Source organism: Bubalus bubalis, chromosome X, assembly GCF_019923935.1.
Source record: "Bubalus bubalis isolate 160015118507 breed Murrah chromosome X, NDDB_SH_1, whole genome shotgun sequence".
NCBI classification, from domain to species: Eukaryota; Metazoa; Chordata; class Mammalia; order Artiodactyla; family Bovidae; genus Bubalus; species Bubalus bubalis.
In genome coordinates, this window is record NC_059181.1 from 87006761 (window position 1) to 87026283 (window position 19523).

General features: G+C 49.1%; 1 protein-coding gene across 2 annotated transcripts in view; it reads right to left on the reverse strand.

Moving 5' to 3' along the window:
* The window catches only part of FRMPD3 (FERM and PDZ domain containing 3), a 68355-nt gene extending 59877 nt beyond the window's left edge, over positions 1 to 8478 (reverse strand). For both annotated transcript variants that reach the window (XM_006050722.4, XM_006050718.4), the window contains exons 1-3: positions 8098 to 8478; positions 4057 to 4159; positions 319 to 364 (exon numbers count right to left, since the gene is read on the reverse strand). In XM_006050722.4, coding sequence (XP_006050784.3) covers positions 319 to 364; positions 4057 to 4159; positions 8098 to 8368 — 420 coding nt within the window. In that variant the 5' untranslated portion in view covers positions 8369 to 8478. The remainder of the gene's footprint in view (positions 1 to 318; positions 365 to 4056; positions 4160 to 8097) is intronic.
* Positions 8479 to 19523: the final 11045 nt, after the last annotated feature.

Below are 19523 nucleotides of genomic sequence, written 5' to 3' on the forward strand. Positions count from 1 at the left end.
TTTGATGGGACACAGCAAAAAAGAGGTAGAAAATATGTCTGGAACTGGGGCAGTGGTGGGGTAGCTTAAGTCAGGGAAAGCAGAGCACACAGGGCAGCACACAGCACTATGGAGCCCTTCAAAATCCTCAAGTCTGGGATGTGAGCATAGACAAGATGTGCAGAAGGTACGATTTTAAGTTCACTCCTAAACCCTTGGCTCACAACAATGCTGGTCCTAGTCTCTCCCATCTCCCTCTCCCATCACTGTCACTTTCCAATGTGGGAATGCTCTTGTCTCAATCAGGAGGAAGGGTGGATGGCAAAGAGGCTCACTCACCTGATGAGTGTGCAGAACTGTAAGAACGATGAATTCCTTAGCGCTCCTACAGAGAGAAGAGGGAACAGGAGAGTAGTGTATCATGCACTGGGTATTCATCTAGCACAAGAAGAACACCAGAATTCTCCCCTGGGCTGCATTCAGGTATATGGATTAGGACAGAGGGCAATCTAAATATCTGCATGGCTGCCTCGCCTCCCATCATTTGTGGCAGCTGACATCCACCATCCATAGAGGTTCACACAGCCTTCTGAAAATGGTATTATCATTACCTCTGGGTTGTCATTTTTCAGGTCTTCTTTTTATATTCCTTCTCACATTCTCTCTGTAGAAATCCTCAAACCCTAGGAACCTTTTATCTACAGGCAAAAAATTTGCAAGGAAAACGAAAGACCTGAATTAAGGAACTCAAAGGGAGCACAATCAGAGTCCTGGGAACCGTGTACCATGATTATTGGCAATTTGGTATTTAAGTAAGTGGAGAAACTCAAAGGAAAAACCCAAAGGAGGTCATTTGGTCATCATGACTCATACTCAGCAGAGTTGTTTTAATTGAAGGACCAAAAAAAAAATGAGAGCCAGAGAGCAACAGATGGAAGACAAGACTCTCCAGATAGCAAACATTCAAAAGGATGAAGAATTTGAAACTCTTCAGACAAGAATTATGCCAATGATCCAACAAGCTGTGAGGTATGAAAATTCTCTCCCAAGAATACATCATCCTTTAAAAGAACTAAAAGAAATGGAAAGAGTTCGCCTTGAAGGAGCTTCCCCTCTCGTTGCTGGTCTTTTTTCAAATGTTTCTGGGAACAAAGGTGTTCAGGAAGCAGAGTCAAGACACCCTTGATTCTGGGTATTCAAGAAAAGCTCGGGCTTCCCTGGTGGCTCAGTGGTAAAGAATCCGCCTGCCAACACAGGAGACTCAGGTTCGATCCCTGGTCTGGGAAGATCCCACATACTGTGGAGCAACTAAGCCCATGTACCACAACTACTGAGCCGTGCTCCACAACAGGAGAAGCTACTGTAATGAGAAGCCCATGCATTGCAACTCGAGAGTAGCCCCTGCTCTCTACAACTAGAAGCAATGAAGACTCAGCACAAAAATAACAAATAAATAAAATTATTTTTAAAAAAAGAAAAGAAAAGCCCAGGGCCCCTGCTCAAGGACTTGGACTGGTACCATATTCAATGAGGCAGAGTCCAGGGATGTTGTCAGCTCCTGGGTCTGGGAAGCTCCTGGAGTAAGGGAGGAGCTGTGTTCCAAGGAAAACACCTGGAAAGTCCTGTCTCTTGGCCAGGGCAGGGAACTAGTATAGATTGAATTATCTGACTCCTGTGCTCCAGCCCCTGCCACATCTCCCCATATCATGTAGAACAAAGCTAAAGTCCTTGCAGTGCTACAACTACCCCCTTCCTTACCCCACTCTACACGTGGGCTTCTCCCATGTTCCCCAAACATATCACACACACTCCTGCCTTAGGGCCTCTACACTGGGTTCTTCTTGCCTTCTCTGATATCCTCATTTCCTCCAAGTCTTTCTTCAAATGTCACCTCCTCATTGAGGCCAACACTGGCCATGCTATTTAAAGTTGCACTCTGCACCCCTGTTCCCAGCATTCCTGATCTTTATCCTGTCCCCCTTTCTATTCTTCAATAACATTCATCAACTTCTAATATACTGTGCAATACTTATTTATCATGTTTACTGCTTATGATGTGTCTTCTTCCACTAGAATGTAAACTCCAATGGGCAAGGATTTTTGTCTGTCTTATTCACTGCTGTATATTCAGTGCCTAGAACAACAACTGATGCGCAGGAGACAATCAATATAATAAATATTCACTGAATGAATGAATGATCTGCTAGTCCCAGAGATTATCAAATGTGTGAGCTCTGACTTGACCCAGAAGGTGCTCTGAGCAGTCTCACAAAATTGGGCTACCTTGGTATGGGGTACAAAGATATCCACAAGAAGCAAAGCAAAGACTTCTGAGGGGTCAGCCTGAAAGAACCCCCCAACATGCCCTGATGGGGTTGAAAGAATTCACCCCATGGTGATGTGGTGGTGGACCATGAAGGGTGGAGAGTGGGGGAATGCAATGGACAAACTGAACTTGGAGAAGAGCCAAATTAAGGGTCATTAGGGACCAGACACATACCAGGATATTGGGCTGGAGGGGGAGCCTGTGGAGGAAGACCTGCTCTGGACTTCAGGAAGGGGCAGTGCAAACCCTTCCAGAAGTAGCAAGGGGGCGTCACTCCTCTGCCTTTGAAGTGGAGGGAGGGGCCCTGGAGGCAGGTGGGCTTTGGGAGAACAAGAAAGACGAGTGGAATGAAAACACTCCAAATGGAGAAGGGTTGAAGGAGATGAAGGCAGAGATGGAGCAGACTACGCCAGACAGAGAGAGAGAGAGAGTAAGACAGCAAGCATGTGAGGATAGATAGCTGAGGTCCCCCAAACTGAGGTTATCCCCTGGAATTTAGAGCTGAAAGAATCTAATTCTGTTCTCTCAGTTCTATTGTCTTACTCCTTATCAAAGTGTCTATGCAAGGGGGCGTGAGGTGGTATGTGTGTGTGTGTGCATGTGATAGGCGTGTGGGGTGGGGGAGTATCTATGGCATAGGTGTGTGTGTGTGTGCATGCGCATGTGGTACCTGTGGGTATGGGCGTATTTTTAGCGCATGGTGTGCGTGTGTGTGTGTGCTGTGTGGTGTCGTGTTTTGTGTTTATGTGTGTATGGTATGCACGGGGGTGTGTGTGTGTATGTGGTGTGTGGTGGCATGGTGTGTGGGGGGGAAGAGGTATGTAGTGTCTGTGTGATATGTGGTGGTATGGTATATACAGAGGTTGTTGTTGTTTAGTTGCTCAGTCGTGTCCAACTCTGAGACCCTGTGGACTGTAGCCCACCAGGCTCCTCTGTCCATGGGATTCTCCAGGCAAGAATACTGGAGTGGGTTGCCGTGCCCTCCTTCAGGGGATCGTCACCACCCAGGGATCAAACCTGCATCCTCTGCCTTGGCAGGTGGGTTCTTTACTACTGAGCCACAAAGGAAGCCCCATATACAGAAGTAAGGGAGGGTAAAAGTCAGTGTGATGACTCCATGGACAGTGGTGGTCCTCCTCACATTCCTTTCTCTCTCTGACTTGCCCCTATCTGGGGAGGGCACTAAGGGGTCACACACACTGTGAGCAAAATCCAACATGGCAGGTTCCATGCCTCAACCTGCTGGCCAGGCATTTGGATTTTATTCTCCTTGTGGTTTTTTTTTTTTTTTTGGGGGGGGGGGAGCGGGGAGGGAGTGGCGGGTGGGAAATAATGTCTTGCTCACATTGTGCTTATTTCAGAATGTTGTCTGAATGGCTTGCTTATTTCTTATTCTTTACTCACTTGGTCTGTGTCATTGGTCACTCACTTGTTCTCAGTAGTCACTGCACAGTTAAGTTGAAAACCAAAGGGCTTGGGTGAGGGGAGTTGTTGGGTGAAGGGAGGTGAGGTGAACTGCCAGGAGGCTGTTCTTTGTGTCTCTTCACATCACTGAATGAGGTTAAGCCTGAGTGTGTGAGGGCCCTCAGTCCCCGGAAGTTCTGGGTACCCAGGAGCCCTGGCTCAGGTTGCTCTCCCTGGGAAGACCCCTCTCTCTTAGCCAGGGAGGGCTGTGGCAGCCATAGTTACACTACTGGTGGGATGGGGATAGCCGTGCTCAGCTCTTGCAAGGCCCAAGAGGCTCCTATTACCTGATGAGTTCTATGAACCTCTCCCTGGGGGCTTCACTCACGTCCTCCTCATTAATAGCCACAATCTGGTCACCAGCCAGGAGCTTGTCCTCAGAGGGGCCTCCTGTGGAGGAGAGGAGAGAGGCGTGAGGCCTGGGTGGGAGGGAGTCGCCGGTGCCTGGGGGAGTGGCTGCAGGCACTGAGGCCTGCAGGAGATGCGGGCCGAGTGGTGCCACTGATAGGCAACTCTTCGAGCCCTGGGCCACTGTTGCCTGTAGCAAGTGGAGGGCAGAGGGCTGGAGAAAGAGAATGGAATGGCCCTGCCTAGGCTGGGAGTGGTGTGGTAGCAAAGGCCTGGTGCTCAAGCAAGGTTCACCAGTGATTCCCGGTTCAGACCTAGTGAGGAGCACAAACTTTGGTTTCATCAGGAGGGATCTGCTTGGGCACAAGGCATGGCTTCCAGACTACTGGAGGGGTTACAGGTGACAGGAGGGGGTAAGGAATCTTCTTACTTGAACATAATTCATACTCACTGATCTGGAAGGATGTAGGCATTCACTTCCCTGGAGACAGGGGGATGAACTAAAGGACCTAAAGTGAAAGTGTTAGTGTCCAACTCTAACTCCAGTAGCCCGTCCACCAGGCTCCTCAGTCCATGGAATTCTCCAGGCAAGAATACTGGAGTGGGTAGCCATTCCCTTCTCCAGGGGATCTTCTCAAGCCAGGGATCAAACCCAGGTCTCCTGGATTGCAGGCAAACTCTTTACCATCTGAGCCACCAGAGAAGCCCTAAAGGCATTTATTTTCTTTCACCTAAGAGACATGCTGCTGTCTGAGAAATGAGAGGAACAAGGCACAGACCCTAAATCACTGGCAGTTGGAAATTTGCTTTCTCTCCTCCTCATGTCTACTGTTGAGGTTTAGAAAGCAGACCTGCCTGAGGGCCCTACCTTCCTGATGGGGGTAAAGGGTGGGTTGGAGGGGCCCTCTGGGCTGTGCTGCCTCTGGTGCTTAGCAAAGATCTCCTTGGAGAAAAGGATTTTAGAGATTTAAGGAGAATGACAAGTAGAACTCAGCTTAACTCAAACCCAAAATAGGACATGTCTAAGGACATGTTTAAGGACATGTCTCACTCTCAACCCAGCCTGGATGCTTGTTGGGATCCACTTGAAAGGGTCAGATCCCAGCTGTTCCTCTCTCTGCAAAAAAGTGTGCTGTGTAAATGCGACAAACATGAACAACGACCAGGTCACCATGTCAGTTGAGCATCACGCTATGGCTCTGGAGAGTGGCGCCTGTGTGCTGAGGGTGAGGCCTGTATGCTCAGCGAGCAGGATTCCCCACTCCAACTGCAAAGACCCTCAACCCACTCTTCTGACAGCACAGGGATGTCAGAAACAGGAAGCCTGCTGGTGAAGAGCCCATTCTTTGCAGCAAGTCAGGCTTGGACGCTCAACTCGAATCTACAACTCAGTGGCTGTGGGACCTCGGATGAGACATTTCATCTCTCTGAATCTCTCTTTCCTCATCTAAGAAATGGAAAAATAAAAGCAGAAGAATGTTGGGAGGATAAATGGGATGATGGATGTAGAGCATTTAAAACAGTTGATTGATGTTGGTAAGAATTCAATAAATGGTACTTATTATGTCTTCCAAGGGACAGTTCCTTCCACTCATTTCATTCCTCCTATTTGTTGTCGTTTAGTCGCTTCAGTCATGTCCCACTCTGTGCGACTCCATGGACTGTAGTCTGCCAGGCTCCTCTGTGCATGGGATTCTCTAGGCAAAAATACTGGAGTGGGTTGCCATTTCTTTCTCCAGGGGATCTTCCTGACACAGGATCAAACCCACATCTCCTGCATTGGCTGTACTGTGCTTATTTACTCAGTTGTGCCCAACTCCCTGTGATCTTTGGATAGCAGCCTGTCAGGCTCCTCTGTCCATGGGATTTTTCAGGCAAGAATACTGGAGTGGGTTGCCATTTCCTCCTCCAGGGGATCTTCCTGACTCAGGGATTGAACCCATGTCTCCTGTGTTTCCTGCATTGCAGGCGGGTTCTTCACCTGCTGAGCCAGGTAGATTCTTTACCACTGAGCCACCAGGAAAGATATTCCTCCTATCTACTTCTGCCAAATATGCCAATCTTTTAGGTACAGACCACTCGACCTATTCCCTCCCTCCCTTCTTTCCTTTCTCCTGTCCATCCATTCATCCCTCCATCCTTCCTTTCAATGGAGGAGGTCCTCATAGAACTTGGTCTCCGTCACAGGCCTTGGCTCTCTGATGGCAGTGGTAAGCTCAGTCTACTTACTATTTTCATGGAATTGTTTGTTGGCTTGTTCAGCCTTAACTGTTCCTCTCTGCTGCTGCTGCTGCTAAGTCGCTTCAGTCGTGTCCGACTCTGTGCGACCCCATAGATGGCAGCCCACTAGGCTCCCCAATCCCTGGGATTCTCCAGGCAAGAACACTGGAGTGGGTTGCCATTTCCTTCTCCAATGCATGAAAGGGAAAAGTGAAAGTGAAGTCGCTCAGTCGTGTCCGACTCTTCACGACCCCATGGTCTGCAGCCTACCAGGCTCCTCCGTCCATGGGATTTTCCAGGCAAGGGTACTGGAGTGGGGTGCCATTGCCTTCTCCTGTTCCTCTATAGGGCGCATCTTATCTTTTCTTGTGGCCTTAAAATCAAGTTTTCTGCATTGGATGGAGGGGCACCTGGGTTGGAGGCAGGTCTGAGATCAGCCTGCTGGCCCCATGGCCTCCTGTGGTCTCCCTTGTGGCTTTTCTTCTCTCCACTCCTCCAACCCCTTCTTATTCATTCTCAGACCACCTGCAGCAACCCTGTGAATTCTGTCTCCTCTAAAGTTAAACCAGGGTCTCCGGTGATCTGTTACTAAGTTTTATATGGTCCCTCTTTCCCAGGATAAATTTGATTTTGGATCAGAGACTCAAAAACCTTTTGCAAAACTGCATGACTACCTCAGGAGCCTTAGGTCAGCCACAAACTCCTGTACTGAATTGTTTTTTTACTTTATGCCCTCCAGTTGAAGAGCAAGCTTACAAAAATCTTTTTCTTTTCCTTGGAGGATTGCAAAATTCATCAAATTTCTGCTAGACCAGTTTGTACTCCGGCTGCTCCTCTTGACTGAGCAAGAAACTGTTGTAAACATCTAAAGCCTCAGGCCCAGCAATTCAGGAATAGAGCTCCTTTCCGTCTGTCTTTTCTTGTCAATGCCTAGCAAGATTTGGAACAAAACAGTGCTCAGGCCCTTTCCCATTTCATTCATAACAACAGGCTTTCACCGTTCTGGTGGGCTCGCACTTGGTCCACCCTGTATGGTCCCATTCAAGCCCTGCTTCCCTCCCCACCCCTCTCAGTGGCATCACACAGGCACAGGTGCAAATCCTAGCTCTGCTACTTCTTAGTGGAGTGACTCTGGACATGCCATTTCTCTTCCTCTCTGCCTCAGTTTTCTCATCTGTAAAATGGGAATGGTATTACTTACCTTGTGGACATAGCCACAAGCACTGAACAAGATGATGTAAATTTGTGCACTCTAGGGGGCTTCATCAATGGTAGGTGTTGTATTGCTACTGTGCCACCTATGGTCTATATCCTGACTCCAGCCTTCACTGGATGACCTATTTGGTGAGCGTGTACTAGTCTCCACAGCCTGATGATTAGATTCTTGGGGGCAGGAACTCTGTCTTGTATTTCCCTATAACCTTGCTTAGAGTAGGCAGTCATTACCTACTTGTTGAATTGAATCAGATCGGTATGTCTCACTCAAGGCAGTATGGCTCTTCTGTGAAGGTTCTATGCAAAGGGAAGTTTTGTTAAGACCCAGACCCTACTAAATTATCAACTGCAGCCTCAGTGTTGTGTGTGGATAAATCTTTAAAAACCAGCTCCCTCACACAGTTATTGGCTGGCAAGTCTTCACCCACTCTTCATGAATTCCTTGGCAACACAGTATACTTGGGTGCTCTTTTCTCTGGGACAATGTGTGGGTGTTTGGGGAGGGTGGGAGCCAGGGCCAGGGGGACACTCTGGGTGACACCTACCTGGCCTCACAGATCGCACCACCACAGGCCTCTCACTGCCAGCCACGAAGCCAAAGCCATATATAGGGTCCCGGTGAATGGTCACTTGTCGCAGCGTCTCTGCCGGCAGCTGCTCACATTCCATATCATTTGCGTTCTCTTCCTGCATCACATGACTGAGGGGGAGGGGAAGATGGGAGCAAAAGAAGACGCAAAGGCAGCTAAGCCTCAGAGCAGCTGGGAGGGATGCTGATAAGGGTGCTGGCCATGGCACCTGGGAGTTCACGCACATTGCTTCCTACATCCTCTGGCACCAGCAGAAGGGATGACCAATGCATATTTCACACTGGAGAAAGAAGAGTCTAGAAAGGAGAAGCCACTTGTCTATAGGGCCAGGGCCAACAGAGGACATGGGTGCCATGGAGCCTGACATTAGAGTCTGTCCTTTCCTCAAGATACTGGGACTCAGAAGGAGCCTAAAAGCAAATGTGTTGTTGGAAGGTTTAACCAGTATCACCCATGGAATTGGCTATTAACTCCCTGAGAGAAACCAAAACCTTGAGGGAAGGGACTGCAAAACAGGAAAGGCTGTGGGGAAGGAATGTGAAGTCATTTCAGAGTGTGGAGCACCTTCACAAAGTCCTTGTGTAATTTTAAACTTTAATATCCCTTAGGTCATATATAAAAAGAAAATATTGAGATGCCATATGAAAACAAACAGGCTCACATGGAGGACCAGTCCCTTATACAACTGTGCATAATGCTAACTTCTGTTTTTTGGTTTTTTTTTGGCCACACCAAACAGCATGTGGGATCTTAGTTCCCCAATCAGGGATCAAACCCATGTCCACTGCAGCAGAAGTGCAGATTCTTAACCACTGGACCACCAGGGGAGTCCCAATGCCAACTTATTTCAGTTAATGGGACAGCTGGAGAATAGCTGCCAAGGGCAAGCGGGAAGAGCCACCGCTGGAGGCTGTCAGCAGACCTGAACCCAGGTGAGCTGGGAGAAGAGAAATCGCTGCCCTGATACTTGGGAGAGAATATAGATGGCGCTCCAATGCCCGTAACAGATCTTACTGAAGCTTCAGAATTACGCCAGGACTTTATAAAGGGTTAACATCAAGGGCAAGGGTGAAGCATATTGCAGGCAAGGATGGGTCTGAGCTCAGTATTTGAATGAAGAGCCCTAAGGAGTGAAGGCGTGGGGACCCTGGGCTATGTGAAGGCACTGGGTTTAGGGGCAGAAAAGAGGAGAAAAGGAAAATGAATGACCGGAAGGCAGGATAGGGCAGGTGGAGGTGGAAGAGAGGGGACTAGAGCCAAGAGGCTTTCTGGTCTAATAAATGAGGTTGAGTTTCCTAGTCTCGGCGTGTATTTCTGAAACACTAAGGTTCCAGGCAGGGCCCTTCTGAACAAGATACAGAGGGCCAGGAGCTAATTAATCAAACTAGTGCAAGATTTGGAAAAGAAGTGGGAGGTTCTGACACTAGGAGAGTGATTGTTGACTGAATAAGAACACCAAATTTCTCAGGAGCAAATGGTTGTAAGCAATTAGGTTGTTTATCAGGACACAGATTTGCTAATTAGAGAGGAGCTTTAGGACTATCGATGGGGAGAGGGTGGGAAGATTTAGAGTAATTGTGTAAAAGAGAAATTCATAGTCCCAGACTCATCTCTCTCATTGAAGAACTCAGGAAGAAAGATGGACCGTGGCTGATTGGAATCTGACCACATCAACTATGGCTGCACCCGAGCTGACTTGGGCTCTGTCTGGTGTCCCTTAGGGAGGTGGAAGGGGCTGCCAGGGTTAGGTCAAGGCTCCTGAAGATGAGTTCAGGAACTGGCTCCTTCCATTTCACACTGGGTAAGACAAATGGTCACTCTTTGACAGAAAGTTAGTTGGGAGCTGGAATATGGCTAGTTGGTGTTCTATAGAGGTACCCTTCCAGGACAAGGGCTCAGCGAGGGTGGCCTCAGGCTGGCCCCTCTCTGATTTTTGCTCCTGGGGGCAGGCAGACACTTGAAGGCTTGAAGGGAGCCACTGAGGATCTTCCTGTGGCTGCCATCGTGCCTCACCATGGAGACTGCTTCCCAAATGAGCCCTTGGCCTGCTGTTTCCTGATCTCAGCTCACTGGCCCTAAAAGGGCCTCTGCTTGGGATGACACCAGCTCATTTCTGCCATGGGCTCCAGCCAGGGCACCCTGGACAATGAGAGCCTGTCGGGATACACAGGCTGTGGCGTGGGAAGCAGGGACACCACAAGGAAGACCCACACACGCATGAGAGCGCTCGACACCCTGTCCTTTGCTCAGGGCCCCCTGGTCACTGCAACCTTCCTTTTGGTGCCTTTTTCTTTTTCTAAAGCTAGGGACACTCCAGTCTCCACCGGGCCTTGAAGTACCACCAATACTCATGAAAAGAGACACTCTTGGTGCCAGGGGAACCAACAAGCTAAGAGCCTTTTGTGACCCAAGTGTTCTGCTTTACCGTTTGGACTATGTTAATCCATCAACAAGTATTTATTGAGTGCCTACTCACACAGTTGGAGATTTGGGGAGGGGGCACAAGAAGTTACAGATCTCTGCCTTCAAAGATCTTCCAGTCTGGGGTTGGGGGAGGAGGAACAGACAAGTGTACACTGAACAGGAGAAAGAGAGTGGTAACTGAGAACAGTATGAAAAGTCCAAGTGTTAGTTGCTCAGTCGTGTCCCGATTCTTTGCAATGCCGAGGACTGTGGCCCTCCAGGCTCCTCTGTCCATGACATTCTCCAGGCAAGAATACTGAAGTGGGTTGCCATCTCCTTTTCCAGGGGATCATCCCAACCCAGGGATCAAACCCAGGTTTCCTGCATTGCACACAGATTCTTTACCACTGAGCCATCAGGGAGCCCATGAGAATAGTATATGAAGTTCATAATTAAGGTCCCAATAGTATGTTCATAGAAGGGAGTGAAGACTGAAGGGCTCCCTGGAGGAGGTAGGACCTATGCTGGGTAGTCAGAAAATGGCACTGATGGGAAGAGAAACAAGAGGCTAAGCTCTGTCCATGGGTGGCCCCCATCTTTTCACAGGGGACCCAGCTATTTCTCCCACAGCCACAGGCATGTCTCCAGGTGTGACTGGAGCACTTCATCCCTGGGTTGTCTCTGACAGAGCTGGACTACCTGTCCCTAATTAGTTCTTCTTCCTTGTGCTCAGTCGTGCCTGGGGGACCCCCCATGGACTGTAGCCTGCCAGGCTTCTCTGTCCATGGAATTCTCCAGGAAAGAATACTCAAATGGGTTGCCATTTCCTTCTCCATGGTATCATCCCAAACCAGGGATCAAACCTGTGTCTCCTGCACTGACAGGCAAATTTTTTACCCTTACCACGGTGCCAACCACTAGATCCTCCCCCAATTCTGCAAGGAGTCCTTTTTTCACACTGCTTGGGCCTTCCCAGCATCTGTGGTCAGAGAAGAAATCCCTCCTTTAACACACTGGAAGGCCATTTTGCAGTGCAAATTGCAGCTGCCCCCACCCTCCTGGGGTTGGCGTCTTTCAGTGTCTGAGGCTCAGTCAGTCCCTCCGAAATTTGCTCAGTGAACAGAGACTTGGGAGTGACATTGAAGGCCAGTGGTGATGGATGACAGCAGCTCAGCTGCCCACGGGCCACGTGACTGCCCTCCTGGGGGAAATACGCACTTTGACTTTGAAAGATGTTTGGCTTCTGGTCTCATCAAACTGGGCAACTCTGAACAAAATTATGAAGCAGCCACAGCTTATGGTCCTCTCTCCCCACCCTCCACCCAGCTTTGTTTCTGGGATTGGCTATTTTGTTCTTCAAACCACACAGTGCCTTCAATCTGTCCTGTTCCTACCCAAGGTCCCCAAAGGTATATCCCTTCAGCCTGCACCAGGCTTGCCCTCTCTGGTCAGTGACCTGGGTAAAGGTCTAGCCTTTTCTCTTCTGTCTAATGATAACACTTTATAGCCAAGTGGTTATTTCTTTTTTTATTCTTAAACCCATTATCTCATCCAACAAAAAGATCCTTTCACATCCATTATCACCTCCTAGTTGCCAAACAGACTAGGTCTCTGCTCCTCCTCCAGCCCAGACTCCAAGGCGGAGGCCAATGAGGGACACAGCTGGGGCCAGATTTCTTGGACAGGGCTCACAATCCCAGTACCCCCATCTATACCCACCCAGGGTCCCAGACCTTCTGGCTATTTAGTCTCCATCGCAGGATTGGCCTAACCCTGCAGCCAGCAGCTCTCCACATCCTGGCCAAGTCTGACAGGCTGGCCCTCATCTTAATTCATCTGTCTTGGATCCCATTCACTCAGCGTCACTGGGAGAAGGAAATGAGATCATAGTTACAGCAACCCTTTAGAAGGTTAAACATATCATGTAGATGTAGAGGTGGTGATCTTACCAGTGGCATCATTTGGGGTGGCAGGCAGAGCAGAGAATAAGGGCTGAAGATAAACTTCGCTTTATACAGTCCGGGCCCTTCCCCAACCAACTCCTGGCCTCTAAGTGGCAGCCCCAAGAGGTGCTCTGCCCCCTCATTTTCCAAGCAACTGTCCCCACTATCAGATGACCTGGCTCCCTATGGACACCCTGGCTCCAGTTCCTTTGTGGGCTAAATTGATCCCCTACACCACCACCACCACCAACTCCCACCCTCCAGCCCGCATCTCTGTCTAAAGAGGAGCTGGTGGCTGAAGCTCATGCTGACAACTGTTGCTAGGCAGGATGTGGTTGAAGGACAGGTGAACTGAGAAGATGGACTGATTGTGAGCTGCTGCTCTCTCCCCTGCACTTCTGGGCAGGAAGATAGAAATGTTAACAGCTTAACTCCCAGGCATCAGCTTTGAGCTCCCCATCCCTCCTTGCCTTTGGCTCCTTCTTCTTTACATTTATTGGCTCCTTGGGGAGTCTTGTTGCTCCCCTTGAAACTGGCAGGCTGTGGAGACACATGGGGCCAATTAGCCCTCTGCTTCCAGTCACAGGAGGCTGATTCTCCTGAAAGCTCCAGAGATCCCACGTGGCAGCTGGGACCCCAGGAGATGCCATCTTCTCCTTGTGGCAGGAATGGGAGATCCTGGGTGAAGGAGCTGCTCTGGGTGCCCTCTTTTCAGGAGCTTGAACACAAAACCCTTCTTTTGCTAAAGGAGCCCTCACTTGGGCTCACTTACTCTAAGCAGGGTGGCTCGCCCTTGAGTGTGTAGTTGCACCACCTGGGGGTAGTACTAGAATGATTCTGATGCAGTAGGTCTGGAGTTAAGTTTAAGATTCTAGCAAATTCCAGGGTGCTGCCCAGGTGGCTTGTTCATGGACCACACTTTGAGGAGCAAGATATAAAAGAACACCTTTGTCAGACAATGGGAGGGCCACAATCAAGTGGGAGGGATAAGGTATTTTCATTCCGTTGGTTTATGGCATTGAAGGCACAGTTAAAACACAAATGCTATCTTGGGGAAACGATACAGAAAGCCATGCAAACAAATGACTGACTGGCTGAATCAGATTTACCCCAGGAGAGAACAGGGAGTGATCTATAAGGATAAGAAGTGACAGGTAAGGCTGAATTAGGGGAAAGGAGAGAAAGATCTGGAGAGATGGGGCACCATTTACCCTGAAGAGTCTGGTCAGCCAAAGAACAGCCTGAGGTCTCACACAACATCTGGGAGTAAGGCAAGGACAATGCTGAGAGAGGACAGTGCTGAAAACAACAGCTACCATTGACTGAGGACTTGTGGTGTGCCAGGTACTATGCACATATTGCCTCACTCCAGCCTCACGACAACCCCATGAGTAGGAGATCTTATTGCCATTTTACAGATGAGGAAACCGAGATAGGGGAAGAGAGATTAATTTACTCCACGACATCCACCTATTTACACTGTGGTGTAGCTACAATGTCAACCCAGGTCCGTCCAACTCCAGAGCCAATATTCTCACACAATTTGGGCCAAGAACCTATGGGTAAGTAACGAGCATGAAGAGATGTTGGGGGAGAGTCCGCAGACTGCTCCTCTGCCAGGGAACAGAAGGCCACGCCAGTGCTGTGTGTCGGAGCAGCCTCCCCTGAAGCCACCACAGCAGAGGGGACAGGTAGGAGACTCCAGCCCCAGAACTGACTTCCTACCTGCCTCCAAGTCCACCCTCCTACATGGGAGACTCAGCCCAGGGGGCCTCCCATGCCTGTTAACCTCAGTCACCACCAGAGAGAAGTCCACTCAACTCTGGTCATCCCTCAGAACCCAGGGGTTCTCATCCCCGTGGGCATCTGTTCACCCTCTAATGCCACCCTTCTCTTCCCTTCGAACTCTTTTGCGGTGCCCTCGGGAATTCTCAGTCAATAGCAAACTCCTCTGTATCTTTCACTGACTCTCTGAAAGTGCCCTTTCGCCTCTTTCTCAATGGAAGCCGGCTTTATTCCTTGAGGACATCACTTGCCCACCAAGCCCTCTCAACAGGAAGCTGGATTTTTTCCCTCTCAAATCTCAAGACCCTCAGGGCCTGTGTGGGGGGGGGCAGGGAGGGCGGGTAGGTGTCTCCTTGCTTGCCAGTGCCATTCCTCCTCCTTCCTTCTGCCTAAATCCTGCTCCCTTGTGGAATACGCCTGCCACCCACCTCTACCTCTCCCTCTCCATTGCTGTCTATGATATCCTGGGTAGTCCCCACAGTGACATTGATTTATGTTACTAGTCATATGTGATCTTCCCCTCTGCTCTAACTTTTTATTTTATTATGAGAAAATGTGTCTAACATAAAATTTACCATCTTAATAATTTTTTAAAGCATATAGCTCAGTGGCATCAAATACACTTACACTGTTGTACCACCATCACCACCACCTGTGTCCAGAATTTTTCATCATCCCAAAGTGAAATTGTGTACCCATTAAATACTGACATCCTATTTCCCCCCTCCCCACAGTCACTGACAACCATTATTCTATTGAGCTGGTCAAAACTTTGTTTGAGTTTTTCCATTACATCATATGGAAAACTCCGAATAAAGTTTTTGGCCAGCCCAATTCCGTCTCCACTGTCTGACCACCACTTTCTCACTCTCTAAGATGACTATTTTATAGCTCCTCCTGTCCTCCATCTGCCCCACCTCCCCATTTATCCCAATGAATCTCATCTGATGACCTTGTCCTATATGTTATTGAGAAAACATAAGCCATCAAATGGGAGCTCCTTAATCTTACCACCACTAAATCTATACACCACCCTGTCTGCATCTGTACCCATGATTCTGTTTTCCCTCCTACTAAAATGGAGGATCTTTAGTTTCTTCTGTCAATGGCAGATCTGCTCAGTTATGCCCTAGTACCATAAAGAAGACTCTTGTCTTCTCAAAGACTTCCCTCCTTTGGCCATTCACTCTCTTCCCTAAGTCATCAATCCCTTCATCTCTCCAGAATCATGCTAGCATACTGATGGAAATCATCTATCCTTAAGAAAACTAACAGAAATGACCTGGTTCCACTCCATAATCCCCTTACACTGCTCCCTGTCATGGCAAAATTGCTCAAGAGTTTTCTACAAATATTTTCTCCATGTCTTCATCTTCTACTTGCTCCTCAATCCACTCTAATCTGGTTCCTACATCTCTCAACTCCACAGAATCACTCTTGTTAAGGCCACCAACGGCCTTCATGGTTCTCTCTCAGTCCTTATCTTACTCAGCCTCTAACCACCCTTGGACACAGTTGACCACTCCTTCCTTTTGAGGAGGCTCTCCTCCTCTGGTTTCTATGGCTGTTTCCTGACACTCCAACTACCTTTCTGCTCAATATTTCTTAGTTTCCTTTGTGGGCTTCTCCTCCTGCACTGAATCACTGGATACCACAATTCTTCCCAATTCAGACCTTCTTACCAACTTCCCAGACCTTCTCTCTAGACTCTCTTTCGCAGGTGATTTCATCGGTCCCCTGGCTTGAAATACAATCTATGTGCAGACAACGCCCAAATTTCCATTCTATCCACACCTCTTCTGTGAGCCCCCAAACTCCTACATTCCAATGATCTACTTTGACATCTCTGTTCCCATGTCTCAAGGGAATTGCAAATTTAACATGTCCAAAACTGAACTCAAATTTTTCCCCCTCAAGCGTAGGCCTCTCTCAGCCCTCCTCATCTCAGTATATGGCACCATCATCTCTTCAGTGACTCAAGCCAGAAACCTCAGAGTCATTCTTGTGTCCTGTTTCTCTATTTCCCTCACCCCCACCTCTAACCTCTCAGTAAATGCTTGCAGCTATTCCTTCAGAATCTGACCAACTCTCAATCTCCATGACTGTCACCCAGTTCAAGCCGCCATCATCCGTCTCCTTGATTGCTGCAGCAGCCTTCTTTCTGGTCTCCCTATAGACATTGCTGCCCCCCTTTAAGCCTGTTCCCTATAGATATTGCAAAAGCCCAAATCAGATCCCGTCATTCTTCTGCTTAACACCCTGAAGACATTTCCCACTGCAAGTGAAGAACATCCAAAGTTCTTTTCCATGGCCTATGAGGCCCTATTGTGATCTCTTCCTTGCCAACCTCTCTTGTGCGTGTGTGCTAAGTCACTTCAGTCATGTCCGACTCTGTGTGACCCTATGGACTGTAGCCTGCCAGGCTCCTCTGTCCATGGGATTCTCCAGGCAAGAACACTGGAGTGGGTTGCTGTGCCCTCCTCCAAGGGATCTTTCTTACTCTTGCCTAGAACAATCTGGCCCCACTAGCCTCCTTTCAGTTTCTGATCAAGCTCGATGCTACCTTGAAGCCTTCCCAGTTGGTATTCCTTTCTTCTTGGAAACCTCTTTCCCTATTCTTCACATGGCCAATCATCCTTCCTTCAAGTCTCATGTAAATATCACCTCCTCGCAGAGGTCTTCCCTGAAAACTCTGCCCCTTGATAGTCCTAACACTGTAAACTGATCTGTTTCCTTCATGATATTCATCAGGATCAGTAACTATAGACTCATTTCTGTGATTATTTGCCTGTAAACCTCATAAGAGTATTGATTATGTATCTTTTGTTCAACAGTGTATCTCCACCTTCTACTGTGTACATGGCACATAGTGGGTGCTATAATAAATATTTTATAAATGGCTTGATGGATGGATTTTGAGGCATAAGGATTAGAATCCTCTGGCTAGTCCATATAATTCATTATCAAATGCCTACTGGCTCTACCTCAGGTTTCTAAATGGGGAGTCTGGTCCATGGAAGAAAGCTTTCAACATCTCTGACCAAAGACAAAAAGAGGGAGAGAATGGAGTAAAAGCAAGCACACAAGGAGGGCTACAGTTTAAGAAGAAATGGCTACAGTTCTTAGAAGAGTATCAGGGTGGGAAATCTAGTGACTGTTCCTTCCTGGAACAGAAAAGTCTCTTTAAAGGGCAACAACTCTTCTTTCAGAATGGCCAGAGGCCCAGGGGTGGGCAGGATGACTTTGGATAGTCTTTTCCCTTCCAAGAGCCTCTAGGCAGACAATTCAATCGATTACTGTCCCAGGGCTGCCTCCAGGGCTTTCTGCCCTCTTTTCCTCCAGGTCCTCATGGCCCTGACACTTCTTTCTCAGCTGAGACTGGAGAGGCATCTTCCGGAAAACCTGCTGGTGTCTGGATTCATTTTCTCATTGTCCAAACAGTTGTTCTTCCCCAGAGGGCTGGAATGGAGACACCTGTCACCCATTCTAGCAGGTCACAAGGGAGCAGGTAGAGAGACCAAAGCCGTTGGTCCTTCCACAAATACCTGCAAACCTGGAGTCACCTCACAAAAGACCATCCCCATGATCCTTCTGAGAGGAGGCTGCAGTGGACCCTCTGGGCAGCCGCCTCCTCCCCTCCCTACTTCTCCCTTTCAGGGGCTACACATTCAAGAAACTCAGACATGTTGTCTAATAGGCCCAGATATGCTCCTCAGCCCTCCCTGCCAGCCCAGTGACAGATGTGAGGGCTGTGCCAGCTGTGAGGCTGGTACCATATGGCACCATGGGTCACAAGGTCTGAAGCTGCTGCCACTGAGCTGTGGCGGAGTTTGTGGGGAGATCCTTGCATTTTAGCCCCCACTCACCTGTCACTGGCAGAGGCAGTGAGGGGGAACTGGAGCTATGAAATATTCACGGGAGCTTGCAGGAATTGTCATGTCACCCCAAAGAGCACCCTGGCCCCCACCCTCCACTTACACATGAAGTATTTCTAAGGAAGGCTGAGAGAGAGACTGACCAAGCCAGTGCGGGAGAGGTGAGGAGTGGAGGGGAAGACAGGAGTGGGGGCCAGACAGAGCCAGGAGGGAGAAGAGAGGTGGGGTGAAGCCCAGAAACCCAGACAGAAGCAGAGATATGAGACAAGAGGAGGGCTTTGGAGACAGTGAAGAAGAAAAGACAGGGCTGAAGAAGGCAAGCCTGGCAGAGAAACTGTGCCCGCCAACTCATTTGCCTTAGCTTTTTGGAGGCCCACTTCTGTGCCTCGCCTGTTCTCTAAATACCCTCAAGCTGCTCCCAGCTCTGTCCTCAGGCTCTGGCAGTAGGCCACATGGTAACAAGAGCCCTCTGTTATAGGACTTCCAGTGCTCCATCTCTTTGGGGAAGGGTACTGCTATTCTGCCACACTGACTGCATCCATTTCATGGATGGGGATGTGGGTGAGCGAGGGGCAAATCTGAAGTAGGCTGAAGAAGAAAACCCAGGACACTGTCCCAACTGGGGCCAATTCCCCAGCCACAAGAAGCTGTATTTTTGGGGGGAAAGAGATCAAGAGGAGAAAATAGGATGGAGAGAACATTCCAGAAGGTGGGAGGGAATGGTCATGATGGGAAAAGTGGAGCTGGCAGGGAAGGGAGCAGCAGGCCTGAATTCTTCCCCTCAGTGAGCATACCTCTCTGAGGCCAGGCCAGGCTGCAGAGCCCTGGCACAGAACACTAAGCTAGGAGAGGGTCCCTGGCCACCCAGATCTTTCTCTTTTCTTGGATCGTAGCCTCTAGTCTGCCCATGGCTGAACTGTAAACAAGGCTTGGAGGCCAGAGAAGGGGAGCAGGTGTGAACAGGGGCTTCTGGGAATATCCCCATAAGTAGCTACCTCCAGCAGCCAAAGACCTGGGACTCCAACAGCGGCCCTGTGGGGTCTGCTTGGCAGGCACCAGCTGCACAGGGCTCCAGGCAAAATCTCCTGAAGCCAAACGAGGGCCCGCTCCTCAGCAGGCTGGCTGCGCCATCTCCCTCCCCTCTGTGAGCCTGCTAGGCATCCATGGCCTGGGCCGCCAGCCTGAGAGGTCCCAGCCTAACTCCAATTAAACAGCTGGAGAATCTTGGAGTTGCCAGGGCCCTGGGAAGAAGTTATTTATTTCACCTTTATTCACTCTCTGAAGATTTGCAGAATGACAGGAGAAGGCTTTCTGGAGAAATTGCAGCTGGGGGTTATAGGAGGGGCCAGATATGGACCCTGAGATAGAAGTGGGT